General features: G+C 44.0%; 1 protein-coding gene across 1 annotated transcript; it reads right to left on the bottom strand.

Moving 5' to 3' along the window:
- On the bottom strand, positions 1-25,992 carry fgfr1a (fibroblast growth factor receptor 1a; the record flags this gene model as incomplete). Its single annotated transcript, XM_083979371.1, has 18 exons — positions 25,636-25,992; positions 21,245-21,425; positions 15,741-15,983; positions 14,515-14,604; positions 13,667-13,839; positions 10,877-11,000; positions 9,613-9,803; positions 8,523-8,673; positions 5,270-5,460; positions 4,569-4,714; positions 3,162-3,283; positions 2,539-2,649; positions 1,684-1,874; positions 1,446-1,568; positions 1,289-1,359; positions 1,042-1,179; positions 274-379; positions 1-177 (listed from the first exon to the last, which is right to left on the bottom strand). The coding sequence occupies exons 2-18, from the start codon at positions 21,396-21,398 to the stop codon at positions 1-3; spliced, it is 2,502 nt and encodes an 833-aa protein (XP_083835497.1). The 5' UTR covers positions 21,399-21,425; positions 25,636-25,992.

Here is a 25,992-nt window from a genome sequence, read left to right as displayed (position 1 = left end):
TCAGCGTTTCTTAATGGCTGCCCCGTTGGAGTGGGGAGGGAACTTTGGCAGGCAGGGCTCTTCAGCTCCGGCATCGTGGGAGAAGACAGAGTCCTCGCCAGAGGAACAGGTGGAGCTGCGGGTGTCGGGGTAGCTGGGGGAATATTGGTCCAGAGGCACTGAGAGCTCCAAATACTCCTGAAGGCACAAAGGGAAGAAAAAAAAACACAATGTTTCACTCACAGAACAGACATTTGTGCTGCATCTCTGCATGGTGAAGAGAGAAGAACTGACCTGGTTGGACGTCATGGCCAGGCAGCGATCTAGATCCTCCACCAGCTGTTTGAATGTGGGTCTCTGAGAGGGCACAGCATGCCAGCAGTCCCTCATCATCATATACCTGCAGAGATCAGGAGATTGCATCAACATCATCTCTTGCCTTTAATCTTTGAGCATTCATCTCTAAAAAACAAAAGTTAAATTCTTGTGAAGAGTCCAGCTGTAAACTGGATGGTGACAAAACCAGAGCTGGACAAGATGTTCCAGTCGAAGCTCACTCAGCCCTCATTTTATTGGACATCACACAAACAATGGTCGGGATCATCATTACGTTGCCGAGCAACTGGAATTTTAACTTTGCTGATAAACAAGAACCAGGGTAATGTAAATATTAATGCCAAATGTCTGGGGCAAGCATGAGACAGAGCAGTGAGTGAACTCTGCCTCAACATAAAAGCCTCACAGCTCTTCCATTACTTACTTTGCACAACTGAATTAACTGTTACAAAACGAAATAAATGGTTGAATATGCAACTTTTGTCTCTTTCTTGTGAATTTTGGACTGCAAATCAAAGAAGAAAATGTCTTTACTTCTTTTAATGGCTTGAAAGTTCATTTTAATGACTAGTTACAAAGATCCTTTAGGAAACAGTAAAATCCATTGTGGTCAACTGCTGTTTGTTTTACTTTAGAGGGAATTGCACAAGAAGAGATCTAACAGTATAAACAGTGAGACAAGAGTCTGAAGAATGTGCAGCATGTTTGATAGGAGTTTTTCCTTACAGCTCGTGTGTGCATGTTGAGGGTTTGTCCATACGATGACCTTCCTTCAGCAGCTTGAACAGCTCTTCCACCGGGACGCCGGGATACGGAGAACCTCCCAGGGTGAAGATCTCCCACAGCAGCACCCCGAACGACCAGCTGCACACAGACACACACAGGAGCGTCTCACTTTTTCTGCACGACTAAATGTTTTCCTCACATTCCATCAAGACTGAATGGGGGAAAAGTAGCGGCACGTGATACTCACACATCACTTTGGTGCGTGTATATCCGGTCGAACAGAGCCTCGGGAGCCATCCACTTGACTGGTAAACGACCCTGTGGCAGAGGTTCGCATGTTACAGCTACCTGCAGTGTGTATCTGGATTTGTGAATAACATTCAACAAATGACAGGACAACTCACATTGGTGGTCTTCTTATAGTAATCGATATGGTGGATGTCCCTCGCCAGGCCGAAATCAGCTATTTTCATCACGCTGTCCTCCGTTACCAAAACATTACGAGCAGCGAGATCTCTGTGGATGCACTGCACAAATGAAGAGCAGACGTTACTGGAAGTGAACCAGCACCCTGTGGATCAGCAAATCCAATACAATACATTCAATAAAAAAACTCATCTGTCCAGAACGGGTGATTGATACCTTCTTGGAGGCCAAATACTCCATGCCTCGGGCCACTTGGTAAGCACAGGACACCAGGTCCTTGATGGACATGTTCTCCACGGGGACCTGGTCTGGGTTGTAGCAGTACTCCATGCCTGGGGGACGCCGAGCTCTCAAGTACTCTCGCAAGTTTCCTTTGGACGCATACTCTACTATCACGTAGAGGGGACCTGGGGACAAATCAAAACAGTATTAGAAGAAATAGTTTCATGCCAAGTCACAAACTAAAATGAGAAACATGAATTATGTCATAGAAAAGGAATGACATCAGCACTAAGGAATGGGTAACATGAGGATCAGTGTGTTTTTCTCTGTGTTGGGAGCTTCATTCTGCACCATAAAGCAACACAGCACATCAGGGGTTAGTTAGAAAAGTGAATGTAACGAGTTCACCTTGATTTGGCGAGAAAGAATGTGCAAAGATTTGATTCCAATCTAGTTAGTTTGGTCATAACCTGGCCTCGCAGAAAGCTGTAATCAATACTACAGATAAATGCAGTGCAAGGTGCATTTCAAAAGTTACAAGAGTTGGTCAATAAAGTGAGGAGAACAAAGAGCTTTGCGTGTTAGTGTGAAGGCAGCAGAGCCGTGTGCAGCGCGGGGTCATCCCAGGTTAGTTCTCCTCTAGCTTTTGGTCCGGGATGATTGGAGAGAAATGGCACCAGCTGTGGTTGATTCAAACTGTGAGCTCGGAAGCTGGTGTCAGAATCATTTACTCATGCTGTTCTACACATCTTTCAGAGTAAGCCTCAGTGCAACACTGTTGTCTGAGGGACAAAAGTGTGTGTTGGCCTGAGCGGGCCCCCCCCCCCCCCCCTGTCTGTCTGCTCCTACCATCCTGTGTGCAGGCTCCCAGCAGATTAATGATGTTCTTGTGCTTCCCGATGATCTTCATCATCTCCATCTCTGAAATCAGGTCTGACAGGTCTTTCTCTGTGGCATCAGCTGTGGGGGGGAAAGGGAAATAAATGATATTAGGATAATTAGTTGATGTTCTGTTGGAGCAAAGGCCTGGAAAGGCCTGGCCACAATCACCTTGCAAAAGCATGTCCACAAACTGCAGTTGGGCTGCCGTTTGTCTGGGGAGGAAACTCCCTGGGGAAAGGCACTTAAAGCACGACACAATAAATGCTACTTTCCCTACATCCTCACTCCTCTGTGCAGTTTAATGAACACTGTTTTATATGGGATGTCAAGGGTTCTCATAAATTTTTTACTCTGCTTTCCCATTTGCATAGTGGCTGGGATCCAGTGGCAGATGTCTCAGTATCTGTTCATCACGGTTTTGGTGTCAGATGTTTCCTTGTCCCTGGAGCCCGGATTTGAGACTGCTGTTAAATCCATTACTATACTCTGCAGAGACTTCCTCTCTTGTTCCAGCAGATCTCATCACTTTCAGTAACCATCGATCTGGACCTACTGTATACACACAGACTGAAACAACAACAACAACTTACATTTCAACATTTTGACCGCCACCTTGGTCACACGGTTGGGCTTCTCTTTGTCCAGACCCAGCGCCTCTCCCATCACCACCTGACCAAAGCAGCCTTCACCCAGAGGCTTCCCGAGAACAAGTCTGTGAGGGGAAGAAAACACAGCAGACAGTCAGTAACAGTCAGAAGAAGTTCCAATCTGTGTTATGTAAGTGCAATAAAGTTTTTAAGTTGATTTCAAATTTAAGTTAAATTCCAGACATCTGCTTCTGAGGTTTGTTATACAGTTGTGCTCATAAGTTTACATACCCTGGAAGATTTTCTTTCTTTCATTCTTTAAGGAAAACATGAGTGATCAGGCAAAACAGATATCTTTTATTTTTAATGGGATTCAAATTAAACTGTTGAGACAATCATTTAAAATCATTTAAGCATGGACAGTTCCCCTGAGTAGCCATTTAAAGCAGTCTGTGTCAATTTGTGTGTATGTTATCAGGGTCAAACTTTGAGGGTATGTAAACTTTTGATCAGGGCCATTTTGGTGTTTGCACTTATCATTAGGATTCAAAAAGATCAAACACAGTTGTGTGATAATAAATGGCTTCACCCAGCCACTAACTCTGAATAAAAAAAGATTTGTTGCATTATCACTTATATTTTCTGAAATATAGCCAGTATTTCACAAATTCTGCCAGGGTATGTAAACTTTTGAGCACAACTGTATTATTTTATAGACTTAGACTTTAGACATTTATTGTCCCTCTAGGGAAATTCTTTTTCACATGACCATTTACATTTCGTTTCACCAGACACATACAAACACACAAACAAATTACAACACATTGCCACACATTTTTACACTCTGGCCAGGTTATCTTGGCCTCTTGTTAAGGGTCGCTATGACGGCCGGTATTAGGCTTCTGCCGAAGCGAGCCCTTCTACACCTCAGTGCCCTTGCCCTGTATCTTCGTCCTGAGGGGAGGGGGATGAGGTAGGTGTTGAGTGGGTGTGTGATGTCCCGTTCTATTGAGATAGAAATGCGTGTGATGGACCTGTTGTGTAAATCTGACAGGTTTGGTGTGGGGAGCCCAATTATTTTGGAGGCTGTGTTAGTTATGTGTGTGAGTTTGGCTTTGTTTTTGACAGATAACATGTTATAGAAGCAGATGGAACAGTATGTGAGAATTGATTGGGCCATGCTTTGATACAACAACAGAAGGAGGTGGGGGGCAACATAGAGTGCTTTCAGTTTACGGATGGCTGACAGTCTCTGATGGCTTATACAGACTACTGATGCCAGCACAACAATGTCGTCGGCACCTCAATGTCTTTTAATGAAAAACCTTTCTTATTTAGATTCCTTCTCAGGTACTTTACCAGCCTCTAGTCTATTGTTGCCCTTTCTGTGCGGGTTTGTCCGGGACGTACCTGCTCCTGGAAAGCTCCCAGCGGGGGTCTTGGGGCAGCTCATACTCAGACACCCCCGACAGCATCGGAGATCCACTGGAGGAGAGGCGGGAGGGGCGAACCAGCATCACTCCAGAGTGGATGGAGGAGCTGGAGTCCACAGACACCTGAGGTAAAGAGCACTGACATTACTTCTCTCATAATGAAACAGACGTCGGCCACAGGAGCTTATTTAGCAGACGGAGATGAAAACTACACTCCTGTATAAGAGCTAGTAAAAGGCAAGGCAATTTTTATCTTTATATCCCGTTTTTACAAACAGTTTGTCTCAAAGGGTTTTACATGGCATCATAACAACATCCTCTACCCTTAGACCCTCACATCCACTGAGGAAAAACTCCATAGAAAACCTTAACAGGGAAAAATTGGAGAAACCTCAGGGTGAGCAACAGAGGAGGGAAAAAAAACACACTCACACCGCTCAGATGTGCCATGCCCATGGACTCTAAGCATTTCTTGTGTACCGTACTCACACTTACCTGATGTACATGAAAGCTCTCAGTGCATGCTTTTATTTTTATGAGAGCATCAAGGTTAATTGCTGTGAAGGCGAGTCAAACAAGTCAAATACACAGTAAATCTTTGAATTGATATAAAAACGGGGAAGACAGAAGAGATGAAAAGGTATAAATGTTCCAAACCCCCTATCTACTTTCTGTTACCTGTCTGCGCAGCGGGATGCTTTTAGCCAGCTTGTGGACCGCCAGTTGACTGTTGAAGTCGCTCTTCTTGGAGGAGGTGCGGATCTTCACAATGACTGCGATGGCAATCATGACGGCGATGAAGAAGAAGCCCACGCAGTAGATGACCACCTCCAGGTAGGTGTGGCTGGCCGGAGGGTAGTGAGTGACGGCTACGTCGGGAGGAGGAGGGGTGGGGGTCAGCTGTCATGAATGAACTTGACTGTACATATCCAAGCACGCCAATCATACCCATGCTTTTAAGTACATAGCAACACACTTTGAAAACAACTGGCTCACACAAACACACACACACACACACACACACACACACACACACACACAGTTGCCATGTCTAAAAACCAGAGCCTTTGACACAGACACAGAAGGGATGTAAACCTCCCTGAACACAGGGTTTAATCTACATTCCTCATCAGAGCTTAACGTGGTCGTAGTCTCTTCAGTCACAGCTAAACCTAAAGTAGTCGGGACAAACCCAAACAAACCCAGATTCTGTGTTGTGGAACTGAACAGAGTTTGATCCATATGCACTGTGGTTCAAAAACTGAAACAAATGTTTTTAATGCTAACGTACTCTGTAATTAGTGTAACAATGTGCAAAGGATCTGACTTTTATACAGACTATCATCACTTCACACACACACAAACACACTGACACTGCAAATCATCTACTTCAAACAGTCTAATTCACATTTCATGTCTACATGTCTGTCTAAAAACAGCGGATCGCGAAGCATGAGCTCAGTATACTAGTTTAATAGCGTCATAGTTCAAATTCTTTCCCCCCCTTTGTAATGTTTTCTTCAAAGAGTTGTGTGTTGGTGCTGGTAATGCGATGTTTTTGTCATAAAGAAACATTTATGTGCTGTCTTTTTTTTTTTTTTTAAAGGAATAATATTTTAAGAGAAGCTGTTCAATTCAGATCTTGTTTTTTTCCTCCCATTCAGTGAAAACACCAACGTTTATTGATACCAACCCTCGGGGTGTAATGGACTTCATATTTTAGTGAGACAGACAGTTCAGGGCGGACCTCGGCCTGGGATGTGGCGTTGTGTGTAGGAGTTACTCATCACAAAAAAAAAAAAAGAACTTTTAATGTTTTTTTCTCCATACATAATCCAACCTGTAGCTTTCATCTTAAATGATCCATTTAACTGCCTGCAGTGTAATGGTGAACGATGCCTTTTAAATATAAACAACTATCTGGTGCAATGCTAAAACCACTGGTACTTATGAAACCCATAACTTTAATAATGGTGTTTGTTGCGATGCACAATTTTATCTTTTTAATGAAAGAGGTTTGTTTGGCAGTTGATGTAAATCCGGCTCTGTAGTGTTTTGGCAGAAATGTAGTTAAATGCTTGGTTTTATTTGAATTTAAACAGACATACACTCCTAATAGACGTGCGCTACCACTGAAAACTGCACTTGGTCGTTTTGTCTTATCACATACAACTCATTTGCGCTGGAAGTATGACATGGCGAACCCTGCATCCCAAACCAAGGGTCCCTGTACTGACTGAAGTGTGCCGTTACACCCCAAACCAACACCAGCAACACAAGTGAGCTGCACTTGTGTGAAGAGGCTGACTGACAAGCAGCATGATAATTGGACAAATGCCCATTCCAACCCTCAGGAATGAGACACATCCACTACAGAGGGCCAATTATCAAAGCCAGCCGCTGTGCTCACAGCAGGAAATGACATCAGGAGTACATGTCATTTGTAGCGCTTGTCAGAGGAAATCAGCTTTACATCAAATCAAATGCAAACACCAATTAAAGAGCAGAATGGGGGAGAGTTCAAAGTGAAATCTGATCAGAGCTGCTAAACAACCCTTCAACAAATGTGAGGCTCTACCTGGCTGAGATCATTAAATTCACGTCTCTATGAGCTCGTTTTTTTAAGTTCGACCGCCCTTTTTTCACACGTTGACAGCAGGTAGGTGAGGGCTCATGGGTTGTTTAGCGCTCTGTGATTTCACTAAAGACACAGCAGAGCATGGACCACACTCTTCCATCTCCAGAGTTTAGATTTAGAGTTTGGATGGAGCAGGAACCATGCTGAGCACAGGGAGCAGGGGGAGGTTTAGTAACTGGAACTTGCTCTGGCTTCCTCTCACATTTTACAAAATCAGAACTGAAGTCCGAGAAGACCTCATTCTGACAAAATGTGAGGGTGGACAGCCAGGCTGGAGTTGGACAGAGGGAAAGAAGGAAATACAGGAAAGAGACAGAACTACTGATACCTTCAAAAACGGTCAACCATGCAGAGTGGTGAGAGAACCCGATAGAATTGCCCGCCAAGCAGGTATACTCCCCAGCGTCATCATAAGACACATTTCTCAGTTGGAGGACTTCCATTTCCTTGTCCGTGGTGTTAAGGCCAGCGGTCTAGAAAATAACAAAGGAAGCAGACCCAACAAGAGGCCCAAGAGGGGAAAGGGAACCATGAGTAAGGGTTTGTGATAGAGAGAAAAGAGGATGGAGGAGCGTTCTTCTCCTCGATCCAACACCATCTGCCCAAGAGGAACCACAGGGAGCCCCCGCAGAGGACTCTGTCAGGAAGAGCCCCCCAGTATCTGTTAGTGGAGGAGCTGGTTAGGTTAAGTCTGCGCTGTTGAACCCGACCCTGGTCCACCCCATCACCACATCGTAATACCTCAGTCTCATCTCTACATGCAAGAGATGGGCAACATGGAAAACTCCGCAGCAGAACAGGGCACTTCTCAAACTCACACTCACGCTCTCGCCAAACTATGCGAACATCAGACAAACAACAGGAGGCCTGTGAAACATAGGTAAGCAGAGGAGGACAGCTGGAAAAAAACAAAAGGAGAGAGAGAGAGAGAGAGAGAGAGAGATCCTGGAAGCGGTACACGGAGGACTTTGAAGGGCAAGGGAGCGAGAGTAATAGAAGAAGATGGCAAGGGAGGCCCTTATTAGGAGGGCACAGCGCAGGCATGGGGCAGGAATGAGAACGGGTCCAACATAAACCAAAGACTGAAACACTTTCAACTGTTCTGCTGGGAATTTTCCATAGCGTCATTTACAGTCAGGGAGCGCTGAGGCAGGAGAGAGGAGGGGGAGAAACGAAGGGAGGGAGGAGAGAAACAGCTGAGGTTGTCTGGAAGTTATACGGCCCTAGTTTTTTCCAGGTGGTCCCAGAAGCGTCTCCGCTGTGTCGTCGCTGTGCTCGCTGCGTGGTGGTTACCTGTGGACTCATATCTGGTGACAGTCAGCCAGGCCGACTGATTGGCCTCCCCTATATAATTGGACACTTTACATATATACTCTCCGCTCTCCTCCTCAGTCACATTGTAGAGGGCCAGCACCTGAGCGTCCGAGCTATTGACCCCAGAATGCTGGAAGTAAAGACAAGTCATGTGCAGCACAGAAAAACAAAGAACAGACACAGGTTCCATCAGTTTGTGTTGAGTATTTCAGAGTAAAAACAGCTTCATTAAGTTCAAATGATTTCAGACAACATTGGGCAATGGCATACAAGAAAAGAAGTCACATAGCAATGAGGAAAAATAAACATTAAAGGGATAGTTCAACATTTTGGCAAATTGGCCCATTGCCATAATCCCTATAGTCATAGCAGTAGGTTCGTTACCTTTAATTGTCGGTGCAAGCTATTTTTAGAATGGTGGAGCAGAGCCGTGAGCTGCTCAGAGCTACGCTACGGAGGCTAATGGGATTTCTTGGTTTCCCTCATCAAACTCATCAAATACACAATCCAACAACTCCACAACGCTCTGGTGGACAAGTTGTGACCTGCACATTCATCACGCTATGAGATAATAACAGAACGTTACCAGACAGAGTTGTTTTAGAGGGAAATTCATGCAAAACCGCTGATGCGCGTTCCCGTCTGGGGCAGTTTTTCATCAAGCAGTCTCTGTATTTGCCTCTAAAACAACTCCGTCTCGTAACGTTCCGTTCTTATCTCATAGCGTGGTGAATGTGCAGGTCACAACTTGTCCACCAGAGCGTTGTGGAGTTGTTGGATTGTGTATTTGATGAGGGAAACCAAGAAATCCCATGAGCCTCCGTAGCGTATAGCTCTGAGCAGCTCGCGGCTCTGCTCCATCGTTCTAAAAATAGCTTGCACTGACAATTAAAGGTAACAAACCTACTCCTAAAACTATAGGGATTATGGCAATGGGCCAATTTGCCAAAATGTTGAACTATCCCTTTAACATTTCTCTATCTTCTAAAACCTTCTGCTTTGCCTTTGCATGCGATAGTTTTCTGCAGAGCTGGGTTTGTCACAGCGGGACAGGTCAGTGAGCTCCTACCTTGAGGATGCGGACGTATGGTAAGCCGTCGGGACCGACGCGGCTCCCGTTGACCTCGATGTGCTTCAGCCACTGGATGTGAGGCTGAGGGTCGCTGAACACCTTGCACTCGAATTCAACGTCGCTGCCCACCGCGACCGTCCGGTTGGCCGGCAGGCCGGCCTGCAGGATGGGTCTGTGAGGAGAGCGCTCTGCAACGCAACCCAACCAAGGTTAAGTACTGAAGTTTGGTGAGCAGTCAAGCAAACGTGCAATGACAAAGACAAACACATGTGCAATAATTCAAAAGTGCACACGGCTGACTGACTGTCAAACACAAATAAAACCTCCCATCACGTCACCACTTTATTACTGGAAATAGCCCGAGCCGATGGCAAACAAGGTCACCCGTATAATTTGACTTGGTACGGTCCAGTTTCACAAGTTACAGATTATGATTCCTCGTATGGAGACTTGAAGTTTGTATTCTGCTTGTGTAACTCTTAAGAGTCGGCCACAATAGATGGGTAAGCCGGTGCATATTCTCATTTGTCCAGGTCATAGTATTTCAAAGGAGGTTAAATCGAAAGCAACTGGACTTAGTTATTTGTCTAGGAAGACGTTTCACCTCTCATCCAAGAGGCTTCATCAGTTCATGTACGCAGCTAACCAGGCTGGGACTGGTCCGGACCAGTCCCAGCCTGGTTAGCTTTCGATTTAACCTCCTTTGAAATAGATGGGTAAGTATCATCTGGAGCTGTCGCTGTGAAATGAAATGTTCCCGCTGCTCCATTTCGATGACTGATAACTCTCCAAAGTAAACTTATGAGCCAAGAATCTGGCTGAGTTTCAACCAAGGCCTCCGTGGGGACTTGGTAAGCACTTGTGACAAAGCTGCAGCGGTCGCACTGTTCATCAGACTCTGGACTTCTGAGGTCAGGCAGAGCTCGGGGGATAACAGTGATGGAGGAAGCAGGATTGTGATTTATAGGATGAGTGGTGTTACAGAGAGTCAGAGGGCAGGTCCTCGCTGGTAATCAGCCCCCTCCTCAACATGGATCCATTACTACAGCCACAAGTAAACAGGCTTAATCTAATTTTAATGGATGATATAAAAGAGCCAGTCCACTCGACACAAGGTCTGAAACCCTCTGTAAATCACTGATTGGTTAATTAGATGAACTGGTGTGGGACATTTCTCATGAGTGTTCATTTGGTGATTAAACCATAATCAACGTTTCGTGGCCAGATATAAAGCAGTAACACGGTCACAGTTCAGACGTACCCACTACATCCAGCTGGTAGGTGTGATTGATGCTGCCGTACTGGTTTTCCACCACACAGGTGTAGTTGCCCTTGTCAGAGGGAACCACAGACTCCATGATGATGGTCCACACGTGGTCACGAACCTACACGGTTAGGAAAAAGTCTAAATTATACAACACATTTGATAATCACAGGACAAAAAATATAGTAAAAATATAGTCCAGACAGATCCATCATACTTGTTGATGAACATCACCATAGTTTGTAGTAGTATACACTGTTGCCCATAAAGTTGGAATAAAAGATTTTGTTACCTCTTCTCATGAAATGATTGTGACAATGTGATTTATTCTTGATAAAGTGTATATCACCTAAAAATGTTATTGATCAATCTCTTCCAAACACATCACTGTGAAACAACAACCACAATTAAAGGGAATAGTAGCGCCAGCCAGCCCATAGCCCTGCCCAGAGATTTACAACATACAGTGTTGTGAACAGACCCAAAGAAACTGCCTATTTTCGCGGCCTAAAAGAGGTTTTACCCGAAAAAAAAATACACAGTTCCATTGTTCGCTATAATATAATTTTTTCCAGCCCCTCAAAGTGCAGGAAAAATGCAGTTTTTATTTGGACCTAACCAACTCACGTATCCCTCCTATCCAGGGTTAGTGCCCGCCGATCAGCAGTTGGTTAGGTCCAAATAAAAACTGCATTTTTCCTGCACTTTGAGGCGCTGGAAAAAATTATATTATAGCGAACAATGGAACTGTGTATTTTTTTTCAGGTGAAACCTCTTTTAGGCCGCGAAAATAGGCAGTTTCTTTGGGTCTGTTCACAACACTGTATGTTGTAAATCTCTGGGCAGGGCTATGGGCTGGTGTTGCTAACGGGAGGAGTGCAGAGAGTCTTCTACTGCAATTAAAGTACTTAGGGGCTATTTGTAGATCATACAACCCCACTTTAAAAAAATGCTACTATCCCTTTAACCTTTATAATAAGAATAAAAAGAGCAAAGTGTCTGAAAAAATACCATTCCAACTTTATGGTCAACCGTGTATGAGTGAATAAAACCCATGCACATAATAAAGCTTAGAGGTCATTTCAGTTTTGGTCATTCAAAAATCATCACACATGAAGCATTTTTCTCCATCTGAGTCATAATTCACGTTTTGTTCATTTGAAAGCAACAGCTAACCAGGTCAATGATGTGTGATGTAATGACAACAAAATAACTCTCCTCCCTCTTCTTCCTGTGACACCACCCAGTGTTTGGAAGAGCAGATCTCTGCCCAACCCAACAAAGACCGCAGGAAACTCCGTGCATATTTTACACGCATCTGCCCCAACCTGTCTTATTAGTGCCAACTGATGTCTGGCTCTTTTTTTTTCCGAGGCATGTTATAATTTTTCTTCCATAAATCTGCCAAGACCGGCAGTGTGTGATTAACCAGCGAACCTCTAAGGCAATGGCAACATCAAACATGCATATACACAGACTGAGCCATACGGTTTCCCTCATTTAGCTAAGAAGGTGATGAGGGAGCCCAGCTGCCTGCTGCCAGATGTGTTGTGCTTGGCTTCATATACATGTGGTCCACATTATTCCCTCCCTCCCGCACGTCTCCATGCAGACTATATGAACAATAGAAGCCTGGCCATAAAAGCAAGAGTGTGGGAGGGATGACAGACGTCCCCAGCCGCTGATGCAGACCTTTGCACCTTGACTGAAAAAAGCAGCAGCCAGGTGGTTAAAGTGTGCTGTGCTGTGCTGTGCTGTGCTGTGCTGTGCTGGCTGGCTGGCTGGCTGGCTGGGTGGGTGGGGGGGTGGGGGGGGCCTTACGGGGAGAGGGGGAGCAGGCAGCTGAGAGGAAACTCTTAAATGTGTCCCAGCTGGGAAGTGGAGATGGGTTGGGGAAGCACGAGACAAGGCCCCGACTAGTCTGCACCTTGATGGGAAGAGCAGATGTGAGGAAGGTTGTTTCCTGGTTCTCTGTGAACATGCACACATCAGACACCTGTGAGGTAACTGCCACTGAATGCACCCGTTCGCAGACATGTCAATATTTAAGCACAAAGCGTCCGCGGCTTCCTAATACGTCACCATCATCATATCATGTCGTGGTTGCTGATATGACCGATAGGAAATTAAGCTAAAAATGGATTAATGGTGTCGCGTCGTGTCGGGGCTGATGATACCGTTTACAGTAAATGATGGTGATATAAACGCATCCGGCCCACACACAGCTCAGCCGCCACACCTCCGCTGAGTAAACTAGAGACTGGTGTAAACCGTCTTATGGCCTATTGTAGCCTCATCATCAGCGCTTCGTGTCACATTTGAATACAGCCTGCCTGGAAATGGGACCACGCTGATTAAGATACTGACAAACAGAGTAATGACACCACATGCCATATGTCACAGCCTCAGCAGGGATCATGGTAAACTTACTGTTGCATGGATGTAATTACAGAAAAGACCATGCACTAATACCCAGAATGAGGACAGCCAACGTTGTCCTTCATAAAAAAAAAAATGACGGCTAGGATTGTCCACCTGGAGGTGTTGTTCCTTTTCGTGGTATGGGGTTTCATCTTGCATTGTTTCTCAGGTCAAATATGAAACTTGCCTCCGCTTTTCACTCACAGGCAGCGTTTCTTACTCCAGGGGAGTGGGTGGTGATCTAATGTGGAGATGAGATCACCCACACATCGCCACTCATACTGAATGAGTCTGGAGTGATTCAATAAGAAATGCCGAGGATGGTGTAGTGTCACTAGAAAGTGATAAATTATTATTATTATTTACCTTGAAGCCTCCGATGCGATGGTCTCTCTTGAACTCTTTGCCGTTCTTGTACCATTTCAGGGTGGGGGGGGGATTGCCGTTGGCCTGGCAGCGAAACTTCACGGTCTTGCTGGCTGGGACGGCGTGAAGCTTCTTCTCCATTTTTTCTGGATGAGCCCATTGTGGAGCCATGGCTGAAGAATGAGACAGAAAAAAGTGGCTGTATTTTCTAAAACTAAATAACACATAAAGCTAAAAACACCCTAAACCTCAAGCTCATCTTACACAGGACATTACATAAATCGCATTCACCCCAAAGAGAAACATTACAGTCACTGGGCTTGGCAGATGGGTAAGAACCTCAAGTTTCTCAAAATAAAAATAAAATCCCTTTTTTTTTTTAGATGCTGTGGCTTCAGTTAAGTAAAGTTATGTTGTGTGAATTTCAGGGGGAGTTGAAGTTCTGGGAGTCAGAGCATGAACTCAAGGTCGGCATGTTTGTTATGCTCGGTGGCTGCTGGATTCCTCTGTGGCCAGTAGTGGTATGATGAAGTCAGGGTGTCTTAATTGCTCTACAGACAAATTGGAGGACGTGTAAGGTTAACCACTGTTAGTCACCGCAGTGACATTCCTGGAGTGAAAGCCGTCAGCGAGGTGGTGAAAACCCTCTGATTCACCAGAATGTGACCCACGTGCACATGACAGACCTGCCACTGAATCACAGAGCTTTCAAATCACTGACCATTCATGAGCGTTACTCATCCCCCCTCCCCCCATGACTCAGCAAAACTGTGCGAATGAGTAATGACCATTTGTTGCAGCCACATTAATAATACGCATTAGTAACCTGCATAGATCCACACACTTACGAATCAGTTTTTGGGGGCCCAGTTGTTTGGTTTCCTCTGAGGAAGATTCCTCGTCTTCATCATCATCCTCTGATGAGGCCAGCGTGTCAACTGGAGAAACAGAAGAGTCAGTGTGAGGCCAAAGACAAATCATACATCAATTTATCAAAAAAAAAGGAAAGAAAAGAAAAGAAAATTGGAACAGTACTTTAACAGTGAAGGCAAGTGTCAGGATGTGCAGTACTGTGTGTTCAAGTAATGTGCACAGACAAGCAGAGTAATCTATGATAGACTCTGTAGTTTAAGAAAATCAGGTCTTAAGGGATTTTAAAGTAGTTTTTTCCAACTTTGTCCCTTTATCATAGCAACAGTGTGTGAGGACAGGAAAGTGGGGAGAAGGAGTAAGAGGGGATGACATACACTCTTAAAAAAATACCGTAATGATGAAATCCTTTGATAATTGTAATAAAGGTGATGTCGATGTAGGAGGCAGTTAATGTTATGCATCGAAAAAACAACATCACCATTTTACATTTTAAAGGTACATTGTGTAGGAATTCCTCCCATCTAGCGTTGTGGTTGTTTATCACAAGCAACTCAATCGTATTTTCATGCTGCATTCACCTGAAATTGGGCAGACGGCAGACGGACGACAGCCGCTGCACGTAACGGCATAAACAAGCCTCTATGTAAACAAGTGGTCTGTCAGCACGAGGCAAAACAATACACGTGACAATATGTTATCATGGCGATGTGGTATTGTTTACCTAACCCACGTTTTACCGGCTTTCTCTGGACTAATGACATCTGGTTTGTTAGCGACGGCCGTCTGCCCGACTGCAGGTGAATGCAGCATCAGCGTAACGCTCCATTCCTCCTCACTGCGTTACCGCGGTGACTTTTCACAGACGCCACCTCGACCTGAGCCGACAGCTCCGGTGTCTCCGCTGAGTTTCCGTGGTTTCCTACCGTCACGCTGCCACTGAACGTAAAAACATGGCGACACCACATGGCAGCCAGCACCGAGCTTACCCGCTCCATGTAGATATGAATGATATGAACGGCTAATTCAGAGCTGAAAGGAACACTTCAGTTTGTTGATGGGGGGGATTACTGATTAATGAAAAACAGACTTTTGAACCAAATAATCGATTTTCGTGAATAGAGAAGTTACACAATGTCCCTTTAAATCTCATTACAGTTCATGGCCACATGCAGCTGCTCATCACTGTGTCCATAGCTTTTACCTGTGACGTTGAAGTAGAGGCTGTGGTTGCCGAAGGTGGTGCATGTGTACAGACCGGAGTCCGACAGCTCCACCGTCTCGATCTCCAGCTGTCCGTTGCGGATCCGCGTGTGTTCTCCATCCACTACGGCTACGTGGTCTTTGGTCCAGTTGACGGCATGGAGGGAGTCCTTGGCGGCGCAGGTCAGATCCAGACGATCTCCAAGATACAGCGTGAACAGCTCTGCTTGTGTTTCCACAGAGACTACAAGGAGAAGAGAAAATGGGTTCTCCTTCAGCACCACAGTGGGCTTTTTAAAAAAAAACAATACACATAGTTATGGAGAATAAAGTTTAGATCTCAGATGGTACAAACTATGATACATACTGTACGTCATTCACAACAGGATTGTTCCGTGTCAAATAAACTGCATCATATCTCAGCCTGAATAAATATCTCCTGACAGGAGTGTCTACAACGTCTGAGAGTGCTCACACACACACAACAGGCCTTTATCTGGACTGTAAATACATCAAACAGCATCCAAAAGACAACAGAACAGAACAAGAGCTTCCCCCGGTTCCTTCCTGCCACACCACCTGACTGACACGCTCCCAAAAATAAAATCGGGTCCCAAATGAGTCAAAGCCCCCATCGTCGGGCAGGCTAGGAGCTACTTGGGAGAGGAAGGTGAAATTCAATTAGTGGAGTGAAGTGAAGAGAAGGGAGGTGTCATGGAGAAAGACACCTGAGCCCCCCTGCTCTAAATGTCTACATAGTTTGCGAGGGGAGGGGGTAACCCAATTACGTTAGACACGTTGTCCATCACAATGGTGTTGTGTTGTTTGTCTAGTACAAAAGGCAAAGATCATCTCAGGCACAAACTGCTTGACATTCTTGCCCCACAATCGCGCTTCCATGAGGTACGGCGCTCTGATGACATGAACCAACATCCTGAGGACATGTTATTCATTCCGACTCCTATTCACAATGTATTTATTAATTTATTGAAATATTTATCCTTTTTTTTGGGTTTGGTTTTGTTTTGTATTGCTTTTAACTTAAGCCTGCTGCTCTACTTGCCTCTTCATTGCCCCTCGGGGGACAAATAAAGTTCTTGATTGGTTGATTGATTCTGATTATTATTCTAGTCTATACATTTTTCAATTTCTCAAAATTTAAGATGCCTCAAGACTGTCCAACCTACAGTAGGCTACGAACCTAAAGATTTTGAGTTAATGAAATAAATCAAGCCATAAATTCTCACAATTAAAAAAAATAAGTTTTTTTTACTAGAAAAACAACTCAATTTACCTTGACTGACTAATTTAATAAGTGACTAAACATTTCACTTTTAGTTCTGTAGTTTCAGCCAATTGGCATCTCTAAAGTAACCCCTCTGTTTCAGCTCTAGAGTATAATATAATATATAATATAATCCTCATTTCATCAATCCTCCTCCTCCATTTCCCTCTCAGCCCTTCAGCGCTGCAACAAGAAAAGCTGAACACGATAACAAAATGCCCTCCCTCCCTCCCACAAAATGAGATTATTCTGAACCTTTCTCAGAGCACACGGTGTGTTTGTATACGCAGTTCCTCACAACAGGAAGCACATTTATGTTGCAAAAAAAACTCTGTACAACACCAGCAAACTTGACTAATCCCTCCCACCATCACAACAAAGGCCAGCGAACAATAAAGGGGAAGAGGGAGCGGGGCGAGCGAGCCAGTGAGCATGTGCACAGGAGCAAGCGAGAGAGGGCCTGCAGCGGCAGGTTCTAGTGCCAGTTGCTATGGTGACCCCACTTGGGCCTAGTAAAGGTATTTCCTGGATCACATATGTCTGACAGGCCCTTAATCCCAGAAGGAAAAGGGGCCAGGGGGTAGGATCAACTTTCTCCTCAAAAACAAAACCAAAGGGGGGAAAAGCAGAAGAGGCATTTAGTGATGGGCTCCAACCTGGACACAGCCTTAAACACAAGGTCTGTGCTGTGTGTGTGTGTGTGTGTGTGTGTGGGGGGGGGGGGGGCATGTTTCTGTCCCTGCCCTCTAAATGGAGATGCCACTGATAAGGCTGTGTCAACATCCCAGCTGTTAATCTGGCCTCAGACATCATAAAACGCCCATAAAAGCTGTAAAAATTTGCTTGTTGCTTTATTGTAGGCCAGTTAGGACCATTTGTGCTTCTGTGACAACCTACTTAAAAAACTGGAGTAAGATATAACACGGTGCAGTCAAATCAAACCAACAGACAGAGACAACATTTTTCCAACTGACTTGGCGTAAAAAAAATAAAATAGCACCACACTTCATTCACTCCTGGTTTATTTTCAACTCCTCACGTGGAGCTAAAGGGCAAATTTCCAGCATTTCCTTTGAATCTGAGGATGTTTCATCTAAGTTAATCCTCCTGCTGCCATGATTGGATTAAAATGGATTAAGACAGAACCATATTTTCAGAAAGCAACCCATCTGGAAGGGTCTCTCATGTGTTCTTCCATTTGGACAAATTGATTGACATCATTTAAAATCAGCCTAATTAAATGAATCGTGAAAGGAATTTTGGTGAAGACCAAAGCATCGGGAGTTTTTTTTTTTTTAACTAGTGGGGGAAAAAAGCTCACTAGTCTGTAAATGCAGGACCAGCTAAAAAGGAAGAGTTGGCGCCAGTCTATGGAACCTTCTCTGGCTACGAGATAGGAAGCAATATGCTGCGTGAATGACTTGTGGGATTTCCTGCTCTCACTGGAGTGATGGTTGAATGCAGTAAAGTCAGGCTGGTTGAGGCTCTGCTGTGGCACACACAGAAAATGGCTGTGGCGAGTTTCCTCTGCTGATTCCACTACACCGGAGTGAAAGGGTGGCTGATGTGGAGAGGGGATTGATAAGAGACAAAAGGCAGGGCTGGCAGGAAGCAAACCAATAGGACAATGCCTATTAGCAAGCCCACCAAAAAAAAAAAAAAAAAATTCACTGAGCGTCCCTCCTGAAAGCACTCCAGTGGAGGAGCTTTTCATTCCTAAATGAGCTGCTGGCAATCAGCATGGATTAACACTTGGGAGCTACAAGGATTACCATGCAGTGCAGAGCCGCTCCACTGTCATTCAAATGAGTCCAGCTACATTTAGACTTACATTATGTCTTTAATGGACAAACACAGTAAAAGCAGGACATCTTCAACTAATAAAACTGTGTTGATCTAGTTTTATTGCTTCCATTTGCTCGATTGCAGTTTTCTCTCAGCAAGCAGAAAGACACCAACGTGTTGCTGTACGGGCTGAAGTAATCTATTACACTACAACACAACCTGTTCCTTTCCCCTGAACTATTATCAGACTAAACTGGGCTATTTTACTTTCACTGTTGTGCTGTTTAAAGCATCAACGTACCTCCTTCAGTTTTTTCCCTCCATAATTTGGATTTTTCACCATGACAGTAACATGTATCTTATCTTCAAATATGTGCAACACGGGTGCAGCTCCTGTGGAATAAAACTCAATAATACACCGATCAAAGGGGAAGTTTGTGAATGGGCTGAGACAGTTTAGGTCTCTCCACAACCATAGGTTCAACTATTGTTGCTTTATCATCAGGTTAAAAAATGGTATGTGCTTATTTTATCTTTATTTATCTCTTTCCAAACACTGTTTTTGAAGCTCTCACTGACTGAGTGGGTGCTAATTACTGACAGGAGAAATATTACATTAATCTGGTGTTAATCTTTAAATTCACTTCACAAGCCATGTCCACTGGACCCACTGTCTGTAAAGACTCTCTCCCAGGCCTAAATCTAAAGAGTCAGTGGCTCTTGTTCTCTGATTGACAGCAGAGGATCGAGTCAAGGAAACCGCCACTGGGACTAACACATAAATAACTTCCTGATATTTCACTGTCACAACAAATAAAATACACTACCGTACACTACGGAAACTAAACTGATGCTTTAAAAGGGGTAAAATACAGTCGGGTTTAAAGGCCTGTAATCATCCGAATGGCTGTCCCTGTGGCCCCTGAAGAAATTCAATGAACTGAATTTGTTCAGAGAATATTCTTTTCTTATGTGAACATCACATAACAAAAAAAAACCCCAAGACAAACAATGAAGCACGCATAAAACATGGCCATTTCCATATAACTATTTTGTTTCCTCACCCAAGACAAAGAGGAATGCAACCAAATGCTTCTGCTGTGATTGTTTGTGGACAGCTGAAGCCATCCGTCACCCAGCAGGGAAGCGGGGGGAAAGTGAAGCATTCCCAAGCTGAAGTCAGTGGGGGAGCGAGCAGGACAAGCACAGAGGCGCATAGATAGTACCTGGCCATTTGGTGATTAAGGACTGGGTGGAGTGTAAATGCATCAGACTTCCCCCACCCTGGTGGAAATTTATGGCTCACCTTAGAAGACAAACATTCTCCTCAGAAACCCTATCCTGGAGGATAAGGGAGGGCTGGGAGAAGCATCTTTCTTTTTCTTTTTTTAAAGAAAGAAAAAAAAGCAGGCTAATTTATAGTTTCCCTGGCAGTTAACTCCTCTCTCAGTGACAACAAATACCTTTTCATTACAAAGGAGGAGAGGAGCAGTGACTGCTAGGTAGTGGGGGGGGCTGCCCTTGGGCTACAGATGGGAGTCATTTTCTCCTCCCTGTTGCACTGTTGGCTTAAACACAGCCGCACCAAGTTTATTTTAGGGCTTACAGCCCAACAGAGACCCTCTTGCTTAATTACTCTAATTATAATGCTGAGCTTTATCATATTCTTTTGCTGCTCTCCACTTCCGACTGCAGAGTGTAAACATCCAAACCCATCTACCCACAAGTCCAGGCAGCTATTACACTGCTGGACTGTATCCAAGAAACACATTTTTAAGGATTCGATTTCAGTGCCTCTTTCCCCCTTTTTCAGAACGGGACTTGTTTAGCAGCCAGAGCAGACCCAAATTCTTTACAGGAAATATGTAAGTTGTGCTGTCCAGTTTAAGAGCTTATGTTCTGAGAGTAAGATTCCCTATGAGGTGATTTCTAAGAAGAACTAGAGAATGCATTTCCTGAAGGAAATACGGGTGAATGCTGAAAACTGGAAGCTGAATGAGCTGAATAATTTGTCGAAACAATGCTGAATTAAGTGAAGAACTTGATGAAGCAATCTTGAATATCTGAAGAGTAAAAGTAAAGCATGTAAGAAGGAGGCTGTATAAGAAGAAGTGGTTAGAAATAGTCAGAAACAGACTTGAGCTACATCTGACACAGCTCGGCCTACTCAAACAAACTCACGCAAATGGGGGTGGTGTGGGAGCAGTGACGCTACAAAGGACAGACTTCACCAAAGCCTGGAGTGTGTTAGGATTACATTCCTGCACCAAGAACAAAGCTCTGATTATCAATGGGCTGTTTTTCAAGGAACGAGTCAAGATAAGTCTGTCTTAATAAGTTCATTAGTTCAACCAGAACTCGGGGGGGGGGGGGGGGGGGAGAAAGGTAGTGTGCAAATGAAGTCTGGGGAGCTTCAACTTATCAAACCATCTTACCTTCATCAGCGTTGGCTGGCCGACACTGGGTCCTTAAAACTTGGGCGAATAGAGCCAGTAACAGAAGTACACTTTGCCTCATCAGCATCCTGCTGAGGGAGCTACAACTGCTGGCTTTTCTGCAACTGGAACTCCATTCAGACCTTTGGGGCATCAGCAGCGGGTCATTCACAGCACTCGTCTAAAAATAAGCAAAACAATAATACAAACAAATGAATGCATGACCTCATATCTTCACATCAAGACTGTTTTTTCAGTAAGAAAACCGATACATCAAGGAACAAGAGAAGAGAGAGTCACATTTGGGTGGATTATGGTCGAGGAAAATGAAAATAAACTTCAAGATACAAAAACTAAAACCAGTGAAGTAAATTCTTACAAGCTGTGTTTTGTGTGACGAGGCAACTCCTTCCTTGATGAAAAAGAAGAGACTATTCTGTATGTCTCCAAGGTTCAAGGTAGGTACTTTAGCGTTTCGGGCTGCTTGAACAAAAACACTGATAAGAAACCACAGCGCACCAAACTGGCTCCGATAGCTGGAGCAAACATGAGCGGATACGTCTCGCTCAGTTCTTAGGAATGAAATGTTCTGTTTTCAGAACTTCACAGAGACTATTAAAGTTTCAACTCCTCAAGTCTGTCATCACACTGGGACCATGCCGTATCCAGTTCCTGTTTTCTTCCCCCCCACCCCCCCCACTACCACCACCACCACCGCTGCTGGGAGCTACAGTACAGTGCCCTCTGAAAACGGGGCACAGTGCAGTGGGTGACCCTCACATCTGCTCGCATCATCACCTCTGTAGCATCTGGCCACAGAGATTAACACTCGTCCCCCAACCCCCCATAACCCCCCCTTGAGGAATTTGTTTAAGGCCCAAAAAACTACAGCCTGTTATGTGACACCCTTGTAGAGAGAGAGACCGCCAGGCCATCATTTCCACGCTGAGAGATCTATCACCTAACAGTTGGTTTTGGTCCCCAAGCCTAAAATGACCCCCCTGGAACCATTTGCTCCCACGAGTTGTCAAGAGGTGTCAAACAAATGCTGTTTTTAGGGTTTCTTTACTCAAGCTTGAAAACTAAGGTCTCGTCTATGAAGATTTTAAAAATCAGAGTCCTGAATGGATCCAGAATATGCATTCAGTGTCCGTTCTGTGAGGCAACAACACATCTGGGTCAAAGAAAGCCCCACTGGGTTTACATTTTCACACAAAGTCATGTTCAGATGCAGCTGTGGTTTCCTTTAAGAGGTAATCGCTTGTGTGAGCGTTCATCACTGAAACAGTCATTGTGTTCTCCTCAAAACCAATTCAATTTCACTTTCCAAGAATGGTCTAGTGTTCCAGCAGCTGAGCTGGGTCAGGGGGGTCCGAGGGGGATAAAGAAGCTTGGTCATCGCAGCTTTGTATGCAGTGAGTCAGTGTTTTGGGAGGACTCCAAGAAAGTGCTTCTGCAGCCAGACAGAAGGAACCGCAAAGAGCAGCCGACCACGTTCCCCGGGCCCTTGTCACTACGACAACCGTCAATAATTGAAAGAGGAGGAAGTAGCTTCTTCAAAAGTATGACACAACACTTTGTCATACTCCACTCCCATGGGAGCACGGGTTAAACACAGAGTGTGTCTTACTGTCCACACACACACAGAGCACATTCGTCTTGAAGCTTATGAGTTAGTCTGGACAGGTCGGGACAGAGAGGCTGAGACACTTTGGCAGGCTGATATTATTGGCCAGTTTCATTTTTATCATATACACAGTGTCAGTCAAAAGAAATATAACTACATTAATTATTTATTTTGCCAGTTTATACATTTTATTGATAGTTAAAACAGTGAAAACTGAACTAAATCAGCCAGGCCAATATAATGCCTGATAATATCACTATAGGACTAATAAATAGGAAGTTATTCTAGTAATTTAGAAACAATGTAACCATTAAAAATGATTTCATCACACTCATTAAATTCAGTTGTGGTGACTCATTCTATTGGTTACCTCTTTGCAACTACTGCCACTTTATATTTCTTGTATTGAAGTAAAATACTCTAGAACTGTTTCTATTTTTTGCAGATATTTTCCCGCAGTAATCTCAGTTAAAGTATCCCTTCCATACAATATCTTGCATTTTATTGTGTGTATTTCTAGACATCATCAACATCACAAAAGCATTTATTTATTTATTTTATCTTTTTTTTTAACCAGCCACACCACAGTGGACACATTTTGATTTACAGCTATGACACATGGGACTAAATGAGGAATAAGAAATACAGACTAACACTTCTCACACCTGTGACAGCTGTAATATTACAATCTGCTCCTGTCACTACTGTGCAGCTGTAACTCATTGAGTTGCTTGGGTGTGTAAAATGTTTGTAAAATGATTCACTTCCAACATAATTTGACTTGTGCAGAGGAAAAGAAAGCGACTAAACGCTCCAGCAGTAGGAGAAGTGAAAAGAACAAATGCTTGTATGTTCATTTCATGTCACCTACCATTTTAAATGTGCCAGCTTTCCTATATTAATATTGATAGAGCAGGAAAATGCTGCCTCAGTTTTGTTGCTTGTGTTTTTCAAGGAGAGATCTTGTTTTGTGAAACATATTGGATTGAGAAAAAAAGGAAATAATAAACTATAGTTTGGAAACCAACATTTCCCGGCTGGAACTTTGTTGCATAAGAAAACCTGAACAAAAATCACTTTTTTTTTTTTTTTTTTGGAAAATTCTGTTGAGAGAGAAACATTTCCCAGAAAATCTGGCAAATAAATGGGGTTTTTAAACTAAACAGATTAGAGCATGCAAGACACATTTAGCTTCTCTCATTATACAAAGACAAAGGTTACAGGCCTAACCCATAACATGGCCTGCACCATAATTACTGTTCACTTCCATCCATGCATAAAATTCCTCAGCTCCCAAATTCTGTAGCCCCCCTCCCTGGCTCAGTCTGCACTCCCTGCCAGCAACAGGCCAGTCTGCACACGGCTGCAGCTCAGGAGACAGAGGAGCATCAGACCATTTCCCTAAGGCTACTGTTTTCACAAAAACAGACACTTCTGTTTTTTTTTCTTTGCAGCCTCACAATCTGAATCAGTGCTTGGCCACCGGCGTGCCACGGAGGGAGATCAGGTGTCATGAGATTACACTCAAATGTAAAGGCAATTAATGTGGAGCCATCTGACACTATTCCATTTGGTTGACACTTGAATCCTAAGTACTTTTCAGTAAGTTGGGTGTGACTCTGGGGATGTTTACTAACATGCAAACAATATGAGATTATACATTTACAGACACACACCAAAACAAATGACACCTTCACCCTCCCCACGAGTGACTCCAGTCGTCTTACTAGTGACATTTGCACTCAAAAAAACATTATGGATGAATTTAGTCATATAAAACTCAAGTGACAATAACTCTGGCATGGAGCTGCCCAGTAAATTAAAGGGCAGGACTGTTCCTCACTTCCCATTATATGGTTCAGGAGAAAACTTTTTTCTCTCTGGTGAACTCCCTGTGGACATGCTGTTTTCCAAAACCATCCATCTTCTCCATCTCCCTTTATAACATAACATTTCCAGCTTTACATAAGGTCTGGCTTGCAGTCCCGGATCCAGACTTCTTGATGGGTGTAGTGATAACACCCATCCTTTAAGAATTTAATAGAAGTGCATTTATAGCAAGACAAAAAAAAGGTTAAAATGTGCAGTTTGCTGGTTATGTTTGAAGATTTAAAGACATGTGATTGGAGCAGCAGAAGAACAGGAGGAAGAAATCAGGCAGAGACGCAACACAAACTCCACTGCAAACAAATGTATAGAGGACAATGGAGAAGTTAATAAAACTGCTATAGATCCATAAGCACAAACTTGTATAAAAAGCCACCATGTGCATTGTTAAAGCAGCTGCTCTCTAGGTTTGAGCCTTGATGTTGGAGTTATTTATTCAAGGAAATTATCTAATCTGAATACAGGCGCCTGCGGTGACTGGAGAAAACCAAAGCATGTTTCAGGGCTACACGCAACATTTGGGCCTTGTGCTTTAACGCAGCTCGTGTCGCGTCCCTTTTATTTCCAAGCATAAACACACCAGATTTTTTTTTTTTTTTTTTTACAACGCGTGATGAAACACGCCGTCGTGATAACAGACACTTTTCACCTTTGATCCATTTTTTTTTTACCTCGAGCACAAAGATATTTTAAAGGAAAAACAGGTGGTTGAGTGTGTCCGCTCAGAGCAGAGCCACAGCTCTCCAGCTCTGTGCTGAGGAGGATGAGAGTCCGTCAATAAAATCTGATCATTTCAATGGGGAACATGAGCTAAGCGCCAAAGCACGTAAATAAACAGCGAAGTGGAGCAGAATCAAAGAGAAGAGGGGGAGCTCACCTCAGTGGTGGGGGGGTCTGGTCTGTCCTCTGTGCTGCCGGGGCTGGATGCACAAAAACTTCCCGCAGAAACTGTAAATCCAGACTGAAACGTGTGAAGCTCTCTCACTCCCAGATATCAGCCTCTAGCGAACAAGTTTGCGCATTTTTTGGGGTAATTTTTTTGTGTGCCAAACTTGAGCCACAGTAGAAAAACAACGTGTCCCCGGTCCGCAAACCCTGCACTGATCAACGGAGCGGAAAAAAAAACTTCCCAAATACTGTGAAGTTTTAAAGTTTTTAATTGTAGTGTTAGGATTTCTTTTCCTTCGCTAGTACTCGCTGCTCCTATACCGTAACAGGCTCTAACCTCAACAGA

This window comes from Trachurus trachurus (genome assembly GCF_905171665.1).
Source record: "Trachurus trachurus genome assembly, chromosome: 9".
Lineage (NCBI taxonomy): Eukaryota > Metazoa > Chordata > Actinopteri > Carangiformes > Carangidae > Trachurus > Trachurus trachurus.
Note: the sequence above shows the minus strand (reverse complement) of the source record. Positions and strands in the feature narration are given on the sequence as shown.